The sequence below is a fragment of the Gossypium hirsutum genome, chromosome D02, assembly GCF_007990345.1.
Source record: "Gossypium hirsutum isolate 1008001.06 chromosome D02, Gossypium_hirsutum_v2.1, whole genome shotgun sequence".
Lineage (NCBI taxonomy): Eukaryota > Viridiplantae > Streptophyta > Magnoliopsida > Malvales > Malvaceae > Gossypium > Gossypium hirsutum.
Window position 1 is genome coordinate 942050 of NC_053438.1, and position 24536 is coordinate 966585.

Genomic DNA, 24536 nt, shown 5'->3' on the forward strand with positions numbered 1-24536 from the left:
AGCATATTATATGCTTACCTCGTTTGTTTTTCATTTTCCTCGTAGATTGTCTCTTTCCGGAACACGTCAAATCAGATTATCTCGAAACTCACACTATCTTCATTTCGGTAGCTTTTTGGTCACTTTGAGTCTAGTATTGTGGGACGCACGTTTTGTAGATAATATAAACTACTTAAAAGTTGGGTTGCATTTTGTCTTATTTATTCAAAAATAGTTATATTTGTCTCTGTATATTATATCAAAGAGTAAATTAGTCTTTCGGTTAAAAATTTCATCTATTTTTACTATTAAAAATTGGTCTTATACGTCAAACCGTCACACGCCACATGTAACTATCTAGTTATTTTTTAATTACGCTAATTTTTAACAGTAAAAATTGATGAAATTTTTAACAGAAAGGACTAATTTGCTCTTTGATCTAACGTAAAAAAAAAACTTTTTTTTTTAGTAAATGAGGAAAAATATATCCAACTCTTAATATAAGAGCTTTTATGATACTTTTATCTATACACAAAAACATTATATCCACACTTTATATTATAAATAACACTAAAACTCTCCATTTATTTCCTCCTGTCGATCTTAAGATAATTTGATTAATTGTTGGTACATTTTTTTATTAATTTGTGACAATCTTTTGAATTAATTGAGTCGGTCAATGTTATTTTATTATCTAAAATTAATTTTTTTTAAATAGAGTCGGGTGAAATAAAATTTTAGTTGAGTTTAGTTAAAATATATTTGTTCGAGTTGATTTTTTTTTTAAAATCATATTAAAACATTGTTGACAATATAGCTAAATTTCAAGCTAAAGTGTATAAATTTGAGATAATATATATTTAAAAATTTCTTTCAATAATAAATAATAGACTTTAGTATGATAAACTTGATTTAGTAATTTACTTGTTTAAGGACTCGAATTTATGATTCTGAACATTTGGTAGATTTTTTAGAAAATTGTGCGTATTATATATTTTTTTTAATTTTTAAAATTTTTCTAATTTTTTAGAAGAGTTGCTCGTTTTAGAAATTAATAAAGACTTGAAAGGAGTTTTACACCAATTTGATAATCAATTTTTTCTTATATAAATTAAAAATTTTAACTTAATTTAAACTCGAACAAATAAATTATTTATTCAAATTTATTTAGAAACCAAATAACTCAGTTCCACCCACTCAAAAAAATTCTGGAATGGAGTAAATTTTGCTTCAATTATGTTGTGGATTCTCGGGAAAGAAATGCACATATTACATGCAGATGTAGATACAAATTCAGCCCATCGATAGATAAATATTGAGGCCATGATTTCGAGATAAGTCCCCAATCTCTTGTCACATTCACAATCAACCCATACATGCACCCATGCCTGGACCAATATGGCTAGGAAGATTATCAAATTTACGTTTGTTGTTTTCCTCGACCACTAGGTTTCATTTATCTTGTGGTCCGAACAATGAATTATTATTTTGATTTTTTATTTAATACACTACTTGTATTAAATTTTATAAAATAACTCACATTATATATATTTATGATAAAAACAAATCACGACCACACATTATTAACAAGTAATGTAAGTATGAGTTTCGATGGGCGGTGCAATGCAGTGCGGTACGTTTAATTTACTTTTTATCTCACGTTACAAGATCACTATAATATCTAATCTTACCGCCATCACTGTTTTTACACTAATAGTAAATAAATACACCGTCTGTCCAAACCTAGCCTAAGTATGGGGTAAATGTTGGGTTCATTGCCACCATTATATACTTTCAGTGAGTTTATCCAACTTTCCATCCGTATAAGCAATTAAAGTGTGGGAAGACTACATTTAATGTTATTAAATTGTTAATAATTTTATATTTTGGTCACTTAATTTTAAAAAATTATAAAATAGTCACTGAGTTATTTGAAAGTTTTAATTTAAGTCACTTGACTATTAAAAACATTGTTGCCTGGCCTTCTTTAATCACATTGCATGTATCAATCGAAGATTCTTCTTCCCCTTCTCTTTTATAGTTTTTTTCATGAAATGACTTTGAATGTTATAAATTTACAAACCAAAATCCAAACAACTTTCTTCTTTAATCTCCTACACTGATCATTAGAATACTTGAATCTGAATATGTTATTCTACTCGTCGATGGGCACTAATCCGTTGTATTAGTCGTCAAATCTTCGCTTGAAACTCGCTAGCTGGATTTTTTTGAAAAAAAACACTTAATAGACCAATGATTTAAATAAAAACTTTTAAATAGTTCAATAATCATTTTATAACTTTTTAAAATTGAGTAACTAAAAAATAAACTTACTAATAATTTAATGTCATTGGGTTAATTTACCCTTAAAAAATTTAAAAAGCAAAATGATTTTTTTTTCTAATGGATCTAATTTTCTGGCACAAATTTCAAGAAAAACAGCTTAGAAGAGTAAGTTTTTGTGTATAAATAAGCTAAGCTCATGAGATTTTAGTAAACCATAAGCATAGCCTTAAAACAATATAAGAAAATGTCATTGCCAAGGTTCATCGTGATCAAATCCATCCATGCCAACGCATGCCTCGGCTTCAAACAAGACGATCCCTATGAAGGCTTTGCCGAATTCTCAGAATCAATGGTTACGAGCCCAAATGCAAAATTCGAAGTGGAGTCAGCTAAAGGTGGACTGGTTCACATAAGGAACTGTATTAACATGAAATACTTAGAACGAACCGAAGAGGATTCCATCTCTGGTAAAGCAGATGAGCAGTATTGGATCACTGCAACAGCCGAGAAGAAAGAGGAGGACCAATCCAAAGAATGGTGCACCTTGTTCCAGCCATTGGAAGAAGACTCGGTGAATAAAACTTACCGGTTCATGCATGTTCAATCAGGCTGCTATTTACTCCTACGCCAATCCTATTCCTCGGATATTACTGCCGGGGTGTTGGCGACCAGCACGAAAATCGATGCTAATGGCAACGATGTATTCAAAGTTATCGATTGGGACACGTTAGTGATTCTACCTCGGTACATTGCGTTCAAAGGAAACAATGACATGTTCTTGCGTCTTGCCGAGATCGATGGTCACCTGTATTTACAGTTTTTAGGTGAGGATATTGGTGAGGCGGCTGTGGCAATGGAGGTTTTCTATACTCCCAATGGTGACATTAGGATCAAACCGGTTTGTTCCGATAAATATTGGAAGCGTAAACCGGATTGGATTTGGGTTGATTCTGATGACACTAAAGGTAACGATAAGGACACGTTGTTTCATCCCTTTAAAGTTGATGGTAAGACAATAGCTCTTCTCAATTTAGGCAACAAAATGTTCTGTAAGCGTTTCACAGGTGAAGGGAGGACGAGCTGTCTTAGTGCACGCATCCCTTCTGTTACCAAAGAGGCTTATCTAAATGTGGTGGAGCCTGTGTTGTCGAGAAAGATCGAAAATCTCCGATACGATACCGAGAACGCTAGGGTGTATGATGAAAAGGTCCAAATTGTGGCCAAAAATTCAGCTAGCAACCATACTACACAATCCAACACAATGGATGTGAAACTTACCTATACAGACACCACAACTAGTACTTGGAATTCTCATTTTTCAATAGGTCTTGAAGCTAAAGCTAGTTTCGAATTCGGCGTCCCGATTATCGCGGAAGGGAGTGTTGAGATATCTACCAATGTTGAAACCGGGATTGAATGGGGAGAGACCAAGACAACGACGACGGTCATGGAAGTTAACCATCAAGTTCATGTGCCTCCGATGACTAAGGTGACGGTGTATCTATTGATGACCAAAGGCAAGTGTGATGTTAACTTCATGTTCACTCAAAAAGACACTCTTTTCAATGGGACCATCGTCAAAACTGATGTCGTAGGAAGCACTTACGTCGGTTCTAATTACTACAACGTCCAATATGATACCAAAGAAGAACCACTCACCTCTTGAACGCCATTGCTAGTAAGGCCATGAAAATAACAAGCGAGGAGCTTGAAGACTTGTTCAATTAAGCTAAATAAATTTGTGTTTCCTTTTGTCGAAGCACTCTCTGTTTTCTTATTAGTAACTACGTCATTTAGCTAAATAAATTTGTGTTTCCTTTTGTCGAAGCACTCTCTGTTTTCTTATTAGTAACTATGTCATGCACTCTTTATTATGAAAATAATAATAATAATAAATAAGTTGCCATTATTATGTCAATTATTTATGTGAGTTTGTTTGAGATTTGAGATTTTTTTTATATACAATACCTAAAATTATTTATAGTCTTTTTCTCAACTTTTAAATAAGAGGATAAGACATTTCAGCACACTCAAACCCAAGTCCTCTTACACTAACAACAATATTGATGCCAACCGAGTAAAGACTCAATCTGACTTAAAATTTTATAAATTGTAAAAGGGTTAAAGTTAAATTTTTTTCATTTTAAAGGAGTCGAGTTCCCTATTAACCCCCTGATGTAATAACTTACTAATAATGGCAAGACAGAAAATCTCTTGATAATTAAATTGGGTCTTGATTGATTCAAATTTAATTTGGGTTAGATTTTAAATAAGAAAAACTCTCCAAATACTTATTTTCTCCATTCATAAGATTTGAACCCGAGACATTCAACTTTTTATCACTCGACTATTTTAGATTAAAAAGTAAATGAAATTTATTGCAATATTAAATGATAAAAGCAAAAGAACAAAATATCCACATTTGTCAAGTAGACATTATTGTCATCTCCATATTTTGGCAAACAAGATATTAAAGTCATATCCATATTGGTAGATGAATGCAACAACTAGACATTAAAGTTGCACCCATATGGGTCCATCAATTAGCACATTTTATGAATATGAACGAACCTGAATGTTGCAATCTCCAAATCATGATCTTAATAAATGGGATCAAATTGTAAATGTTATGTTAATGTATTAAACTATAAATATTTTAATACAATTTTTTTATCTTTAGCCTCAAATTTTTAAATTTTATTTCTGAATTCGCCTTGCATACAAATATATATGTACATGTTTATCTGAATACGCATGTACATTTACATTTACAATTTATATTTAGTTAGATTTGAACCCATGTATTAATATATATAGGAGTTGAATGCTAAATCAAATGGTACCCAAGTTCCCCGTTCAACTCCTATATGGATTACGGCAGGGTTAAAATCTCATCAAATGCAAATTGTGAATTTACTGTGGGTGAAGACACTCCCACTTCATGAACTCGAAGAGGCTTAATCTGAAAATAGGAGACAAATTCTAAAAACAAAATTGAGTATAGACATCTCGAATCCAATACTGTTATTGAAAGAATCCGTCGTTCCTCAACAGATGACACTTTGAAGGCTTCTATTAGAGCTACAAAATTTCTCATATATTGTGATAGTGCTTTAGTAGCTCGTGGCCTTGCACAGATGAGCTTGAACGAAGACTATAGTAATTATCGAGTAGAAGATGGCTCCACAAGTGGATGAATTTGACATAATGTATAAAAGTTAAGGGTTAAATTTATTGAATTTTTTAAAATTAATATCAAATTAACATAATACATAAATATTTAATGATTAAATTTGCTATTGTGCCATTAAAAAAAGACCCATCAGTATTCCATTAATGATTTAATGGAAGCGTGACCAAAAATTTAAATGTTGATAACATTAGTAACGAAGTTGAAAATTTTTAAAGTTAAGTGATCAAAACAAAAATACGTTAATATTTAAATGACCATCGATGCAATTTACCCTAAATATTACTACTAACACAAAAAAAATTCAAAATTATAATAAAAAAATTACTATAATATCTCTCCATACCCCAAAGTCTTCAACATTCAAAGCACCATTTTCCTTTAGTTTCTGTTCTTTTTTATTTTACATGAGAAAATTTTATAAATTCAACATATCATCATTCACTCAATTTTAAAAAAATAACCAAATTGAACAACAAATCACACAAATCTATTAAATGGCTTTCTTCCCATCGTAGCAGGCATAGAAACAGTAGAATCCACACTCAAATTCCCCAACGATTGCAATGTTTGATGCTTATCTAACCCCCTTTGTGACCTTGAATCCTTGCCCGAAAACAACGACGACCCTTTACTCCATTTTAACGATCCGACTATCCCTTGCGTTAATGGGAATGAAAGTCGCCTCTTCGATTCGTTCCCAGGTGTCCCCATGAACCTCTCTTTCATGTTGCCATTGGCTCTCGCTTTGGCTTTAGCTGAAACTGTTGGTGTCATGTAGTTCGGGACCGAAAACGGTGGGCAACTTGTGAGGCTGTCGTCATCTTTGAGTGGTAAGTTCGATGGTGAATCGATTATGGTAGGTCGGGGTCGTGAATGCTTTGAGTTTAATAACCCTGAGTTGGTTGCTTGCGGCACAAGTTTACTCGGTGGTGTTGGTGTTTGCATTGGCCTTGTGGTGGGGAGAATGGTGGACCTTGTCGATTTCGGTGTAGGGATGTCAATGATGTTGTCGAATGTGAACTGACTGGATTGTGGCCTCGGACTAGGCTTTAATTCGGAGTTTGGCATTGTTGGTGTAAATTGGAAGGTCTTTGTGGCTTGGTTTTCGGGTAAATCGGTTGGTGGTAATCGACGTTCTAACCAGTTCCACCACCATGGGAATACACCGGACCGAATGTTGGGTACACCTGTGTGAGGTGATTTCATTGCATCTTTCCATAGCTGCAAATGAACATGTAAAATATACGAACTTTACAACATTGCCGAAGCCAGGTCGAACTTAAAACTGGACCAGACTAGTGAAAATAGAGTACCTGGTGAGAATATGCATACGCCATGGCCCTTTCTCTTTTGATGACTGCCTCCACCTTTCTCTGCATTCTTGCCTCCATTTCTTCCTTTGTCAGCAAGCTATCATCCCAGTTTTCATTCCCTGTCTCGGACTAATCCGACATCCAACTTAAGTTACTCGTTGTAATACTGATATATTGAGCAAATATGTACAAAACAAACTGAATACACGATCTCATAGGAAGAGGGCAACCAAGGCCGATCACAGTCGGTTTTACAGTTCATTTCACTTTCTTAACACAAATAAATACCTGTATAAAAGCTTTCAGTGACACAAACGGTTGGATTTCGGGGCATCTCGATATTTAACAAGCTTTAACTTACTTAAAACAAAACAACACTAAATGCATGCAATCATACACAAAAACTTAATACCTGGCCAAAGGTCCATTTGCCGAAGCCGCTCTCGGCCTCCTTGTCTTTCTTAAACTGAGCTTGACGTCGTGCTTGATTTTCTAACATTTGGATCCGGCGTGACTGAATCTGAGACTGAACTCGGACCAAAAGCTGCATATATTTCATGGCCGTAATAGTTTGACGTTTCACATTGTGACCTCTCACAACTCCTTGAAGCCTTACGAGGCCTTTCAAAGCTCTAAAACTTCTCCTTGCCTGTATTACAAGTTTCAAGATAATCAAGTTCGGATATCAAACATTGGTCAAAAACGTATCGACGGAAGGGGAAAGTGACTACATATGCACCAGACTTGCATAACAAGTAACTTCGCACATCGGCATTCATTGTAAAATCCTAACTGCCGAATTTTTAGCATTGTTTGCAATGTCAGAACAGTTGTCTCCGTGAATCCGGACTCGGAAATTTTAGTTATTAATAAGAATAAAGGACCTTACCATGTAACCCCGATAGGCTGCTTGAATCTTTGTAGCTGAAGCATGATGGTTTCTTAACGTTGGTTCCAGTCTAGGACGAACAAGCCTAGGAGGTCCTGCTCTCGGAGAAGCAGCTCTTGGAGGTGGAGGCAGAAACGGAGAAGCAGCTCTAGGTGAATTGGCTCGTGGAGAAGAAGCAGTCTTCGGAGAAGCAGCCCTTGGAGAGGCAATCCTTTGAGAACGAACACGAGGAGACGCAGCTCTAGGAAGCATGAAAGGTGGTGTTCTAAGTTGATCCGGTGGTGTTGAAGGCCGGAACGATAGTTTCCGATCTCTTTCAGCCTCCCCAAGAATTTTCTCGATACTACTCGGTTCCCTAAACAGGGGAATGAAGGAATTAGCTTCTCCATGCTTGTAATTTGCTTGACCTTTCTTCTTCCTTTCTTTACCGCCCTTTTTATCCGATTCCTAAAACGATTCAACGAAACAAAACAAGCCGTAAAAATTCCGATTTTACGACATACATGCTGCATAACAATCTATTAGGACATAAATCTCAATAGGTGACATACATAACAAAACCGACTTCAACCTTAAAAACATCGAAATACCGACTTACAATATTTAGTTTCTCCTTCGAATTCGATACGAAAACTCTTTTGATTGCAGAAAACCAACTTCCTTTCTTTCCCATACTGCCAGCATTACTGAAACCGAAGAACGAAAACTCTGCAGGGCCTAATCGAATGCACCCGAAATATATCGATACCGTCGATCTGTATACACACAACACACAATCATAAACCTTTTAAGACAAAGAATTCAAGTTCTCAACCATGAAACATGATGGAAATGCAGGTAAGAACGACCCGGACCCGAACCCGAAAAAAGAGATACGTACCTTACAAAAAGAAGTCGCTCTTCTTTTCTAGCCTCCCTCACCTTTCTTACACAACATACTTAATGTTGTAAATAAATTTTCTTACGAGTTCCTAGCCTGTTTTTCTTTTTCTACTTTTGAAGGGCTTTGAAAAAAATTTTATACCAACTTTATTTTTTTTTTCACTTTGGCCCCCAACTTTCAGCTTTTGATGGATTTATTAATAATTATAGCATTAAAATTGAAAGGGGAAATGATTAAAGGGGGTTGGGTTAGTGTTTGATGAAATGATGATGATGATGATTATAATAATAATAATTAATATAATGAAATAGAGTAAAAAAGAGAGAATAAAAGGGGATGGTTGGCCAATTTCTCACTCAATGTATTCTTCAACTACTTTTAAAAGGCTTTACTTCATTTGGAAGACTATCTTGTAGTTGATAGCAACTATAACCGTTAAGTTTGGTACTCTTTCCCTTTTCTTTATTATTATTATTATTATTTTCATCATTATTGTGGATTTTTTTTATGATAATTATTATGGAATATTTGATGGATACTCATTTTTATGGGGTTTTTTTCTTATAAAAAATAGGTTGGAATATGCCGTAAGTCCTTCTACTCTTTAAAATTTTGAAATTTAGTCATTGTATTTTTATTTTTAAGATTTTAGTTCCCCTTACTTTTCATATTTCAAAATTCAGGTCCAATTGTTAACATTGTTCATTCTATTTTTTTTAGTTAAATTTGTTGGTTTGACATTTTGAAATAAAAAAAAATACTCACTTAGTGGCAATGTTAACTAGGGGCAAAGCTAGAAATTTTGTTTAGGGACTGAGATAAGATTATAAAATTTAGGAGGGTCAAAGCTAAAAAAGTTGTATTAAAAAAGTTTAAATTGAATCCTTAATTTTTTTGGAAGGACTAAAATTATAGTTTTATTTTCATTTAATCAAAGAGATTGAAATCAAATCTTTTAATTTGGGAAGGCCTAGAAAGCAATTTGACCATTTAGCCAAGGGGTCAAGGCACTTACATGCCAACCTTGGATACAACCCTGAATGAAACTAAATTTAACAAAATAGCATTATTAACCGTTGAATCTAAATTTTAAAATCTAAAAAATAAAATAACTAAATTCTAAATTTTTGAAGAATATAGAAACTCGGCATATTTTAACTTTCTATTAATTAATTGTGTTACTATTATTAATTATTATATTTTTAATAGTTGAATAATTATTTATGCATAAATTCTTTTTAACTATATTGAGGGAAGGACGATTCTTTCCAAAGAAGTTTTCAAAGTGTCGTCCATCGAAAGTCAACGAACTCCTCAATGAATTGGTATTATCCTCAAGTTAGGTTCAGGTTTCGTCTCCCAACTTAATGAAGAGCTTGAGTGGCTAATGTAATAACAGATTTTGCCCGGGTACAAATAATAAAGGGCCCCAAATAAACAAGTAGTCCATTTTTTTACAAATAGGCCTATAGAGCCCAAAACCCGAAATACAACAGGGGCCCAAAGCTCAATGGCCCAAATCATTTGCAGAAACCCTAGGGTTTTTGAAGAAGACCTTTGCGCCGCAGCCGCAACCATCACCAAGCCGAATCTTCATGATCTTCACCTGCAAACACAAGAAAGGAAAGAAAATCAAATCAAACCAAATCAAATCAAGAATATTTCTTATTTCTATTTCTTGTCTTTTCATTCGGCTATATAAAGCCATTGTTAATACTGTAAAAAGGATCCGAATTCGAAATCATAAAAAAAATAAGTACTTTCAATCAAAAAAGAAAACTCAATACGAAAGCAAAGATCAGTTCAAAGGTTTATTTTTTTTACAGCTTTTTTTTATTTGTTTTATTTTATCTATTTTTTTTCTTTCTTCATTCGTAAAATAAATAAAATAAATAATAAAAAGAAAGAAACAACCTGTTTGCTTCTGAAACGGTCGAGGGAGCCACCCCTGAGGATCGGTGGCCGGAAACCGAAAGGTTTCTTGACATTTTTTAGGCTTTTTGTGGTTTTTTGGGAGTTTTGAGCTTGGATCTGGGTTTAAAAGGGTTGAAAAGGCCGAATAAGGAATTTTTCCTTTTTCGGCCACCGCAGACGGCGGTGCCGGCGCCAGAGATCGGCGGCCGGCGCAATGGCCGATGATTGGTCGTTGACCGGACTTAGGCCGGAGCTTGGAGAAAAGGGGGGAAGGTTGAGAGTGTTTGCTTCAAATTTTTTAAAGAGGAAGGAAGAAATGAAATTTTTGGGGATTTTTTTTTTGCTTTTATAGCATAAATAAAACGACGTCGTTTCACCTAAGGGCTTTTAGTGCCAAAACGGCACCGTTTTACGCAACCCGCGCGCGACCCGACCCATACCAGGGATCCGCGCGTTTTTGATTTTTGGGTTATTTACCCTTTTGATCCCTTCCTTTTTTAGGGGTTAGGCAATCAAGTTTTTTTTTAACATTTTCCCTGTGATTTATTTCAAATTTCAATTTGGTCCAATTTGAACGGCGCCGTTTTAGAGGAGAAGGGAAAATTTCCCTTCCAGGCCATCTATGTAATTCACGTGTTCGAATTAGTCCCTGGGGTTTCATTTATTTGTGGATTTACCCCGAAATTTTTTAATTGCTGTTCAATTTGGTTTTTCTTATTATTTTCTTAATTAATTTTAATAATGTAATTGTTTTTTATTGTAATTATTTAAAAAAAACATATGTATATGCTTTATTTTTTTATGCGCATTTATATTTTTAAAACTAAAGTTTTATTCACATTTATATGTATACATATTTTTTTGTTCGATTTTAATAATGTTGACATCATTTAATATTTTTTTTATGTTCTCATAAGTACATTATAAATTTTATAAATCCAAGTTTTACATGAAAATTTATATGTATGCCTCTAATTCTTCGTAATTTCATTTATTATATTTATATTGCTCATTTATTTGATATATTATATGTCATTCATTATTTATTTGTTCATATATTTGCATTATTTCTATGCTATCGTAGTATTTATTATTGCATTATATATTCAATGTAGCATAACATTACATTTTTTTACTCGATTTTTTTAAATCAAACTTTTTTAAAATGGATATTCTTTTAATCAAAATAAAAGTTCATTATTGGGAATTCAACACGTTGTGTCCTAACGTATTGGATGTGACGCATTGATTTCTCGAAATGAAGATTTTTTTTAAATAATAAAGGAAATATTCCGAGTTTGGGATTTTAAAGGACGTATTGGGTGTGATTTCTTAAATCTTGGACAAGTGGATGTTCTTTTAAAGTAAAGGAAATATTCCAAATTTGGGATTCTAAAGGAATCGTGCCCTAACGTATTGGGTGTGATTTCTTAAATCTTGGATAAGTGAATGTTCTTTTAAAGTTTTATTGTGCAAGTATTTTGGCCCAATTTATTTTGGGGAAAATTAGAATGCTGTGCCCTAACGCATTGGGTGTAGTATCTTCTTTCTCTAAAATAATAAGGGTCTTAATACGTAACCTTTTAAGTTTTGCTAAGGATTATGTTTTTTCCAAATTCTCGACCTTAAGACATTAATTAATTAACTAGGTGCCAATTTTTGGGCGTTACGAGGGTGCTAATCCTTCCTCGTACGTAACTGACTCCCGAACCCGTTTTCTAAAAAAACTCGTAGACCAAAGCTATTTTTTTAGGTGAACCAATCACACCCTAATAAAATATTGGTGGCGACTCCCAATTTTTATTTTTTTAAGTCGACAACCTAAAATTTTTATTTTTCAAAAAGATTGTTTCAACAGCTAATATTATCTAAAGAGGTGACGACTTCAAAAGCGAGAGCAAATGTCACCTTCCAAAAGAAAGGTAAACAATTATTTATGGGAGGATTCAAACCTTATCATATGTAAATTTTATTTATTTACAAAAATATAAAAAATCTTTAAAATAATATAATTTATTTTATAAAAAATTAAATTTTAAAAATTAACACACACTAATAATTATAGGTCAACATCTTGACTAAAATGTGGCAACCTACTAAATGAGTGGCTTTTAAATATAGCTAGACATATGGAGATATAGATATGGGTACAATTGTTTGCCCTTCTTCTTTCTTTTTTTTCTCTTTTACCTTATATTATATTTATTTATTTTTTATGAAGTTTTTTTATATTAATTTTATTATAAGTTTTTATCATGTCTATTTCTATTTAATTTTTATATGATGTCTAAAACTATTCGTAACATCTTCTCATCTCTTAAATAAAAGGATAACGCGCTTCAACGCACTCAAACCAACATTCTCTTGCACTGACAACAATATTAATATTAATCGAACTAAAACTCAATCGATTTTCATGAAATTATTTTAAAAGCTTTTATCAATAATAAATACATGAATATAATTATTGCTATAATAATATATTTTAATTGTCTAATCATTGAGGTAACAGCTAACCAGCAATGATCTTATATCCCATACATTAAAAATGATAAATAAAAGTAACACTATAATTTTATGGAAAAATAAAGAGTGAAGTTAAAATTAAATAAGGTTGTTGATAATAATGATTGATACAATGTTGTAAAGAAGCCTTGTCTAGCTCAACTGTATTTAGATTTTATAATTCCTATATTTTACTTTAATAAATAAATAAATAATATTATGTTTTTTTTTACATATTTATATTAATTGATAATTTTTTTAAAAATTTAATTTTTTTAATTAATGATGTAACATGACGTTAAAAGTGTTATATCATCGTACTTTAATAAAAATTTAAATTTAAAATTTAAATCTCAATTTTCAAAATTTATAGAAATAAACCAAATTAAAAACTTGGTAAATTCAGGACTAAATATTAGTTTATTCTATGTCTAATGGCATCAATTCGACGGTCCCTTTCTTGTGAGCAGGAGCGTGTTCAGCACCAGCCATTCATTGCGGTGGGGCTAGACATTACGTTTGTCTTGTAATAAAAAAAAAAAGGAGAGTGTGGTGGTACTCATTGTCATGGGTGAGGATGCGGGACCAGAGACGTAGTCGTAAAATAATGAAGAATATAATTATAAATTATAATTAAATATATTAAAATTTTGAATTGTGCGGATTAAATTTTAGTTCAATTGGTATCGATATTATTGTTAATACAGGAAGACGTGAATTCAAGTGCACTGAAATGTATTATCCTCTTATTTATGAGTTAGGGAGTAATTATGAGTAATTTTAAGTATTGTGTCAAAAATAACATATATATATAAGTATTAAATATTTAATATAATTATAATATTACAAAGGGTTAATTGCGTCAAATATCCTCCAAATTGTAATCTAAATTCTAAATTGATTTTTAAATTTTAAAATATTCTAATTAAATTTTCAAAGTATTAATATTGTATCAATCAGATCCTTCCATCAATCTGTCGTTAATCTAAGTGTTAAATGTTAGCTCAAATTTGACATGAAGCATTTTTAAAACACGTGAATTAAATCTAAATTGTACATTGATTAGTACACATGTTTATAATTTGAGTAACGTTTTTTGAATATATTCCACAATAAATGCAAATTGGCATTTAATGCCTAAATTGATTGGTAGACTAATAGAAAGATCTAATTGGTACAATATTAATTTTTTAAGAACTAAATTGAAATATTTTAAAATTTAAAGATCAAATTTAAAATCTAAGTGATAATTTGAGGGGTTGAGTAAATTAACCCTAATACAAAATACATGAATATAATATGAATAATAAATATGCAAAGAGCACGTGAGAGCAGTGTGCAAAACAATTTATGGGGCACAAGTAGACCTGTCCATGGGCCGGGCGGCCCGGCCCGGCCCGACGGTCCGCCCGAAATATGAGAGGGTTCGGGTAAAAATATAGGCCCGAAATATGGGCTTGGGCAAAAAAACGAGGCCCGTTTAAAAAATGGGCCGGGCTCGGGCTCAACTTTTTTGGCCCGGGCCCGGCCCGGCCCGAATATAATAAATATATTTTTATTTTTATTTTTATTTTTTAATTTTAAAATACTTTAAAAATATTTTTTTATTTTTAAAATATTTTTTTGTATTTATTAAAAACCGGGCCGGGCCCGGGCTTATTATTTTTTTCCCGAGCCAAGCCTGGACAAAATTCCAGGCCCATATTTCTGGTCGGGCCCGGGCCTACGAGTCGGGCCAAAAATTTTTCCGGGCCCGACCCGACCCGGCCCATGGACAGGTCTAGGCATAAGACATGTTTGTAAATTGTGTGTCAGACGTGGCTCAACATCCCCCCAGTATGTTAGGATCACCAAAGAAATATTAAAAATAATATTTGGATAAACCTCATGTTTACCTGATGATCTGGGTGTTCACCATCCTAGATATGATCTGAGTTCAAGTTATATTAATCGTGTTATTATTCTTATAATTCACCAAAAAAAAATTAATATTTGGATTTACTATTTTAACTTATTTTTAAAAAAAATTAAATAGTCATCAAATGTATTATATCAAAAAAAAATTTAATAATTATTTTAATAGTATTTGATTTTTAAAAAAGAATAAAAATATTTTTTTATGGAATAAAGTAATATTTAGTTTTTAAATTTGGTAATTTTTTAACTTGATCTTTAAACTTTTTTGTTTTGCATCAATCTCAAATAATTGACATTTTTTTCAATTTGGTCCTTAAGCTTTGATTCTATTCAAGAGTGACGATATAACACTCTAAGATTGTGTGATGTCGTCACTTAAAAAATATAAAATATAAATCAAATCAAAAAAAATTATTAAGAAATTATAACTTAAAAAAAATAGGTGATGACAATGCCATGTCATCGTACCTTAACAAAATCCAAGTTTAACAAAATATGTTATTAGTCTCATACTTTGACAAAATTTGAGATTTCGTCTCTATACTTAAAAAGTTAGAAATTAAGTCCCCTACTTTTTCATCTAAAAACCTTACTCTAATCATTAAAATTATAAGTATTTTTTGTCAAAATTTATCACTTTGGCATATAGATTAAGTTGTCTTCATATAACACGGCATATAATTAACAGAAAATAAACATGTTAAGTTGACAAATTTTAATGAAAACTACCCATCACAAGAATGATCGGACTAGAGTTTTTAAATTTAAAAGTAAGAGGATTAAATTTTTAACTTTTAAAATACAGGGACTAAATCTTAAATTCTATAAAATACAATGATTAATAACATATTTTAACCGTTCCAAAAAAATTTACCAAATTGAAAGAATAAACATCATATTATTTTTTAAAAGAAAATGGTGAAAACGTGTGGATTAATTAAAAAATAGTGACGTGAAAGATGTGTAGGGTAAAGTGTCTTTAAATCATTATATGGAAGTGGTATCCTAAGGTAGATTCTCATTACACCATGAAAGATGCAATAAATATGGGGACACCATTATAATAGAAAGATATAATGTCGTTGTCATACCACAACATAGGACGACAACTACATTGTTTTGTTTTGTTTTTCTATTAATAATATCTATTTTTTAAATTAGATTTTAAGGTTTTGATTGCTTAAATAAATTCATTTCTCAATTAATACTCATTTTTGTTGTAATTATTGGCAAATTATATCAATAGTCATCTAATTATAAAAAGTTATAAAATAGTCATTCAATCAATTTTCTTTTATCACCAAATTATGAAAAGTTATAAAATGGTATTTCGACTACTCTTTTTGTCACCAGTTGATTAACGTAAAAATGGAAACACATAAAAATTTAATATAGTTGGGTGATTGGAAAAGATAAAATTGAATAGTTAAGTGATCATTTTGTAATTTTTCATAATTAAGTGACAAAAAAAGTATAATTGGGTGACAAAAATTAAACTAGTCCACAAGCTTGCGTCACTCGAAAAAATTAAACTGTTAAAAAAAATAAAAGTATAGAGACTAGTTTTAACAAGTGGCAAACATAAAAAAAATATGTTAAAAGAAATGGAGAAGGAAGAAAAACAGAGGAAGAAGTATAAGAGAATGGAAAGAAAAAAGAAAAAAATTAAATTGCTCAAAATGATAAAATATGGGGACTGATTGTATAAATTAACCTAAAATTTTTGTTTGAAATGATGATTTAACGTGCCATATCAGCTTACCGTTACACCGTTAATGGCAATTAACGGCTCATTGACTAAAATGCTACAACGCGATAACGTAAGTGACTAAAACGTAACATTTCAAACATAAATGACTAAAATCTAACTATTTTAGTAGTTTACCCTTTTTTTTTAATTCTTATATTCATAGGCCCACTTATGGTAGATATTGCAAACTTTGGATATTTAGATTTAAGGACAGTTTAATTATAGTTTTAGGCCTTTTTAATATGCTTAAATTTGAGATATAATCTCTCTACTTTGATTTTTTCATATTGATCATACAATCAAAGTCACGTAAAAATCCAATCAATCATGTTCGATCAATAATAAATTTACATGTCAATTAAATGCTTAAAGATTGTTTAACAACTTGGACCTACTAATAACATTATAAAAATATAGGGATCAAATCTCAAATTTTAACATCACAAAAAGGTTGAGTTGTATAAAAAGAATTTAAATAAGAAAACAAAATTTATAGTTTTTAAAAATAATAATCCTAAAGAATTATTTTATTTCTTCAAAAAAATATTTTGTAATAAATAAATAAAAGTTTGTATCATTACAAAGAGTTAGAAGAGAAAACATGACGAAGCTAGTTGTCAAAGTGTTTGTAATAATAATAATAATAATAATAATAATAATAATAATAATAATAATAATAATAATAGGAACATGATATAGATTAAGCAACTACTATCCTTCATTTACAATTTTTAGCATATGGTTTTGTACTTACAGTGGCGTATAAGCAATTTGAGTGATCCAAAAGTATAATTATTTTATTATATACTTGTTTAAAAGTCGAGCTAGACGTATCAGTATCGGATGGATCTTAATTAAAATTTTGTGATTTGAGTTAACTTCGATTTGAATTGTTATTCAATAATAAAAATATTTATTCGATTACTAATATAATATGCATTAATTTTGAATATTAATTTAGGCAATCGAGTTGGTTAGTTACTATAACATGATATATGGATAAGTCTATTTGATTCAATGATCAACACGTAAATTCATCAAAATATTTAATCCAAAAAGTTAGTCTTATTCTCGAAGGGCTGTATATTCTTCTTGTTGATCAACGATGATTACAATACCAGACAATCTGGTCATATATTTAATCCCGCCCAGATATGTCTGCAAGCGAGATACTTATCTCTTCAACATAGCTGCATCTCTTTTCGGAAGACGATTGAGTCCCCCCATCTTTTGTTCTGTTCTCAAGTCCCTAAACTTATGAAGTCTCGTTTCTGTTGTGGGTCAATTTGGTAACATACCACTGAGCCAATTTTTATTAACATGGTGACACCAAGCCCTTATTGCAGCCCGTGCTACCGAATCAGCAGTTTTATTTTTGGTACCAACAATTAAGAATTGTTTTCCCTTGCTTGCTGCATCAAAAACTAAATTACAAGCTTATGATAAAAAACAAGCGGCTCTGATCAGATTGACTTGAAAATCAAGTTTGGACCAAATCGGAACAAAGTAATTTCCCTCTACACATATCAATTTCAACCGATCCAGCTCTCAATCCAATCGGTCCGGTCCAACCAATGCATATCAATTTCAATGGCTACATTATGTACTCTCTACACCTAATAAAATCAGTGAAACATATATATCATTAGAACAAGCAGATTTTCGGATAGGAATCTGTATTTGGACATGTTGTATTTGTTCTTGTCTTGATTGGTTAAGCGAATCCTAGCCCTGTAATCAATCTTTCCCTCTACACATATCATTACTATTATAAGGGCATTCAAAGCAAAATAAGATTAGCCCATTAAAAAGCAATGAAGACTGGAAGATTGACAAAGACCCAGACTGGAAAATGATCAAATACATCAAGAAATCTATGAGATTTCACTACTGCATTCAAGTTGTCCTTAAAAAAAAAGCAACACTAATCATCACTTTCAGCATAGTTTTGCTGCAAAGAAAGGAGACCGGTTTCTTCTTGTTTCTTCTCTGGTTTCTGCTTCAGAAGAAAGATTATCGCGGACGGCTTGGATGGAGCTTTAACTAGACGACTCCCCGAACCACTCGGACCAATTCTTTACTTCTGGAATCATCAGGCAAACTAGCTTTTGTCAAAGCATCTGTGGGTTACTAGAAGACACCTTTCTCCTCTTTAAGCCATCATTGCCACTCAATAAACGGGTCGAATCCTCATCTGTTATCCTTGGAACAACTTCCTTTGGCTTCTGGAAAATTGATTTAATGAAGGCTTCTTCTATTTTATTTTCCTTTTCTGCAGCAGTGCCTTGTTGCAAGGCCTCCAGCATTGATTAATCTACGCTCACCGTAGCATTTCTAGACTTCAAAGATTTCATCTCATCAAGTGCAGCAAGGATGTTCATCTCTCTTTTCGAATCCAACGTTCGGTTCTCCAAAGATTTCATCGCATCCCCCATTCCTTGAGATTTTCTTTTCTGTTTCTCTTTCTCCACTTCCTCATCTTCAGCACGCCAAGGTTCAAAATTTATTGTTGCACCCGATTCAACAACATAATTTTTATTTTGCGGATCAGTCTTTATCGTCATCTCAGCAGAGCACTTGGTGCATTTGAAATAAAACCTATGCATTCGGATTCCCTTATGTCTCGCCGATAACATCTTCTTTGGGGAAATTGAACTTAGTGCCTTCACATATATAATTTCCGCATGCATTACAACGTATGCTCATCGGAAGTATCGACCGAACCTTCATCTGTTGATTGATTCTTCGGCCGCCGGGCCCTTGGAAGCTTCGACGGATCGAGGTCCGGCGAGTAATACTTGTTAAGTACTTTTCTTTCTCCCATCACAAAGGCGTGGACGAAGGGAGGCTGGTGAAGAATTTTTATCAAAATCCTAACTAGTATTATTTGTTATTTTTAAGATTTAAATTCAAAATATACCTCCATAAAAATTATATATTTTATCAAAAACCTAACTAGTATGGGTTGGATAATCAACCTGGACTTCGTTAATGGGTTGGGTAATTTGTTTAAGCTCGAAAGCTCACTCAAAATTTGAGAAAATTTAGGTAAAGAAATTAAGCCCATTTAAAATATGAGTCGGACTCAAGCTTAAACATTCAAGGTCCGAGCTCGGCCTGTTGTTTATGTTTATAATGTTTTTTATTATGTAATAAAGCAATATTAGAATTAAAGCAAATTGTTATGACAATATTGTCATAAAATAATTTGAATCACAATACTAGAAACTCTTCAACAATATTTTAAATTAGTGATAAGAGTTTATATCTTTGGATAATAAAATAAAATAAAAATGTTAAACTACAAAATTTACATTTTGATCATTTAATTTCAAGAAGTTACAAAATGGTCATTGAACTTTTCAAAAATTTTCATTTAAGTCGTTAGATTGTTAAAATCGTTGTTGTATGGTTTTCTCTATTCGCATCGCCTACATCAATCAAAATATCTCATTCTCCTTCTCTTCTATACAAGGTTATTTGAACCAGATTGGATTGGTCGATCGAACCGAGAACCGATCAAGGTATCAGTCCAGAGAAGGGCATTGAACTGGTTGACTTGGGAAGTTAAACCAAATTTTTAATATATATTTTTAATTTTTATGAATTTTTAATATGTTATTTAATCAAACTAGATGGGTCGGTCGAATTAGTCTGACCAGTTGAACTGGAGAACAGATGGTCTGATCGATTTGACCACTTGTCTAGTTCTAAAAGCTTTGCTTTTACAGTTTATTTTTTTATGAAACAATTTTGAACGTCACAAATCTTGGAACCAAAATTCAAATAGCTTTGTTTTCTGATCTCCAACATTGACCGCTAGATCGACTAGAATCTGGAATATGTTCTTCTACTTGTCGATGAGTACTAATCCATTATACCGATTATCAAATCGTCACTTGGAGCTCGCAAATCAGACTTTTAAAAACGCTTAACAACCAATGACTTAAATAAAAACTTTTGATAGTTTAATAACTTAAATGAAACCTATTTAATAACTATTTTGAAACTTTTTAGTTTTAAGCAATTGAAACATAAATTTACTCATAATTTAGTACAGATTGTTTAAAATTATCCATAATCTCTTTTCAACCCTTTAATAAGAGGATAAATACGCTTCATAATGCTTAAACTCATGTTCTCTTGCATAAACAAGAATACTAATACAAATTGTTGATTATCTAGTCAAGTTAAACTTAATATGAAGGTGAAAATTACAAGCTTTTGATATTGCACTACTCGAGTTCTCGGAGTTTCTTCAACAAAAACAAAACTAATGGTGTTTATGCTTAGTTTACTTCGATGTAATTTTCTTCTATTTATCACAGGAAAAAAAAATAGTGAAATGGAAAAAGAAAAAGTCAAAAAGGAAGATTTAATGATCCTCCATAGCCTCAGCCATAGCCATAGCCATAGCCATAGCCATAGCCATGGCCTGCAGACATATTAGGCTTTTAGAGGGTGAAAAAGGCATTAGTAGGGTTTTCTAATTGAAATCATTTTCCCCACTTGGATGTAAAATCAAACACAGTAAAATTAATTAGAATCAAATTAATATAAAGTATAAACGAATAGAGAATTATAAATATTTAGATAAAATTTATTATAATTAGTTGGTGTAGTATATAATGAAATTGAAGACTTATACATGATAATAAAATTAGGTAAGAAAAACTAAAAAATTGAAATCCGACTTGTTTGAATGGTTTATAGAGTGCAAATTTAAAAATCATTGTTACTCGAAACTAATTAGAGTTCTATTTTTTATTTAATATATAATTATTTTAAAATTTTATTATATAAAAATAAATATTTTATATTTGAAATAGTAAAAATAATTTATAAGTTTTTGAATTTTTTTTAGAAATATTTATGAAAAAATACTTTACAATTTTGTTAAACAATATTTTAAAGCCTTAAAACAAAGCTCATTTTGTCAAAATAAATCTAAAAATTCAAAACAAAAAATTAATATGAAAAAATCGAGACACGAATCAAATTATGATGGATGATTCAAAAATTAAAAAAAAAATCTAATTAAACTGAATTATTATCACCCTTACTTGACAATTTCGTATGGTGTAGGGGTAGCATCAATGAGGGCAAACAAGGGCCTTGGCACCCCTATAATGGGTCATTAGACCAAATTAGAAAAAGCTATCAAGTCCCAAAATTAGAGCGAACAAAAAAAAATTTAGATATCAAAATGGACCTAGTTATTAAGTTTAAGATAACGATGTTTATGGACTGAAATGAGATAAGTTGAGGCTTAGTTCCAAAAAAAGGTTTTAGCTCCGAATCTGACCCGTTCAAGCTCATCCAAATGACCCTTTTTTGTTCAAATAATAATAATTTATTTAATTTGTTTCAAAAAATAATTTATTTAAATTTAAATTTATTTATAGAATATATAATTATTTATATAAACTATTTTTATTAATTATAAAGAGCAAAATGTATTGAGTTGGATTAAACTGACCCAAAGTTGAAAAATACAAACTCAAACCTAACCCATAAACATTTCTAGGAACAAAAATTATATTAATACTAGATTTATAAATCATGCAAAAAAAATTTAAAATCATTAGGTTTCAATTTGATAAGGTTTGATTTTATTTAATCAAATTTGGGTCAAATCTATACTTCTATTCTAATGTTAATACTATTATCTTCACATACCAAAATGTATACTTTTATCAATTGTATATTTTTACGATAGTAAAAATATAATTTCACCATTTTAATAGCTTATATATTTATAATTTTTAAATGATTAAATTAAATTTCTATCACTTTTGGAGTGTAAAGTACAATTTTATCATTACTAATTTAAATTTTTATAAACTATAAAAAGCCTAAATGAAAAAAAAATCATTTTAGGAGGTCGGAGCTGCTAACCCCTGGATTCGCCACTAAATTTTAATATGCCAACAAGGGTTTAAACTCTGCTCATTTCATATTATTTCTAAAAAAAGGTTTTAGATAATATATTGAAGGACTAATCTAAATTTATTTAGCATGTAAATATATAGTAAAAAATGGGATAAAGCAATTTAGTCCTCAGACTTGAACTTGACAAATTTTATCATCTTGGTTCTTAAACATTTTTTTTTATCCACATTAGTTTTAAAATTTGACATCTTTTTTTAATTTAGTTCATAAAATTGGATTATGTTAAAATATGACGATGTGTCATTTTGATATTGTGCCATATCATCACTTCAAAAACTTTTTAAACTTTATATAGTTTTTTAAAAATTTATAAGTGATTATGTGGCACAATTTTAGAGTGTCACGTCATCACATTTTAACATAACTCAAGTTCATGGACTAAATTAAAAAAATTATCAAATTTCGAGACTAATATAAAAAATATAAAAACTAAATTAAAAAATTTTAACAAGGTCAAAATAGAATTTCTTAATTTTCTAAATTAGAGCAACTTCAAATCAATTCAAAGTCTCTTCTATCTTCTTTTAAGAATGGCAAACATTTTCAAAGCATAGGTTTGAAAAAGCAAAGGAACCAAATTAGAAACTAAGAATAGGTCTTTCTATTCCAATGTAGACTTTTTATTTTTCTCACATTAGAATCATTGAAAAGTTTATGCATGCATTGACACTTCATAATTTTGTGGAACAAAATCATACCCAATTTTGTACACTTCTATGTTGAAATTCAATTATTGAATCGAGTTCGATCTTAAAGGACTTAAATTATTAATCGAATTAATTTTATATACTAATATTTAAATCGAATAGTTCATTAGTCCAATCAAGATTTTACATTAAGTTTTAATTATAAAAATCGTCCTTAGATTATATTTTTTTCCACTCATATATTTAATTTTTTTCGATAAAAAATAGTACTTAAATTATCAAATTTGTCTCAGTTTACTTAAAAAGTGTACAACGTACAATAAAAACATGCCATGTGCATCACATTTTAGGTAAAATAAAGTAAATTTGTGACAATAATCGGGTAATCCCTTTTAATCTTATTAATAAACTTCAAGAGTATACATGATATTTATACTATAGTAGTTACGGAATAGGAAATATATATAATATGTTCCTAAATAGAAAAGATATTAATATATTAAAAAAAAAGATAATATCCCGTAATAATATCCTAATAAATTAATAGTTCAAGTATCACTTTTGACAAAAAAAGGTATAATGACAAATTTAGTCCTTAACGTTTATATTTGTGTCAATTTAGCCTTACTCTATTTTCAAGTTAAATTTTATCATTAACTTTTTAAAAGACTCAAATTATTGTTTTAACGACGTACTGACCAAAACATTATTTTTTTAACAGCGTTGACATGACAACCCGCATAACAATCCACTTATATTTCAGATTGATACGATACTATTTATCTTATATATCACATCAATAAATAATTTTAAAATTATAAAAATATTAAAAACATTCAAAAAAAATCATAAAAAATCATAAAAAAATTTAAAATTAAGTTCAATGTTTAAGATTTTAATAAAACAAATAAATACACACATAAAACGTGACAAGATTCTAGAATTTGTCCATAATTTGTACTTTTTTTATATTGTATAAATAAAACAAATAAGATTCCTAAAATTGTCCGCCGCTTGATTTTCATTGGGTTAATTTAACTTTTAGTCCTTGAACTTGATAACTAGGTCAATTTTGATACTTATATTTTTTTGTCTACTTTGGTACTTGAATTTGGTAACTAAGACCATTTTGGTCCCAAAATTTGGCAAATGTAAAAGTTTTATAACATGTTATTTTGATTTCTTTTTTAATTTTTTAGGTGATGATGTGATACGATATCAAGTTGTCACGTCATAAAATCTTAATGAAATTCAAATTTAGAGATGGAAATGAATCTAATTGTCAAATTCATGTACCAAAATAAACAA

General features: G+C 30.7%; 2 protein-coding genes and 1 pseudogene across 2 annotated transcripts; 1 reads left to right on the top strand and 2 right to left on the bottom strand.

The window, feature by feature from the left end:
• Nucleotides 1–2509: 2509 nt before the first annotated feature.
• Nucleotides 2510–3931, top strand: LOC107960587 (uncharacterized). The gene has a single exon (XM_016896914.2). It carries the CDS (start codon nucleotides 2510–2512, stop codon nucleotides 3929–3931), a length of 1422 nt encoding a protein of 473 aa, XP_016752403.2.
• A 1827-nt stretch (nucleotides 3932–5758) lies between these two features.
• On the bottom strand, nucleotides 5759–8791 carry LOC107903055 (protein IQ-DOMAIN 14). The gene is made up of 6 exons (XM_016829117.2): nucleotides 8541–8791; nucleotides 8259–8415; nucleotides 7661–8107; nucleotides 7184–7420; nucleotides 6772–6900; nucleotides 5759–6679 (listed from the first exon to the last, which is right to left on the bottom strand). The coding sequence occupies exons 2-6, from the start codon at nucleotides 8331–8333 to the stop codon at nucleotides 5936–5938; spliced, it is 1632 nt and encodes a 543-aa protein (XP_016684606.2). The 5' UTR covers nucleotides 8334–8415; nucleotides 8541–8791; the 3' UTR covers nucleotides 5759–5935.
• A 9525-nt stretch (nucleotides 8792–18316) lies between these two features.
• On the bottom strand, nucleotides 18317–19738 carry LOC107906113 (splicing factor YJU2-like; annotated as a pseudogene).
• Between the last annotated feature and the right edge of the window lie 4798 nt (nucleotides 19739–24536).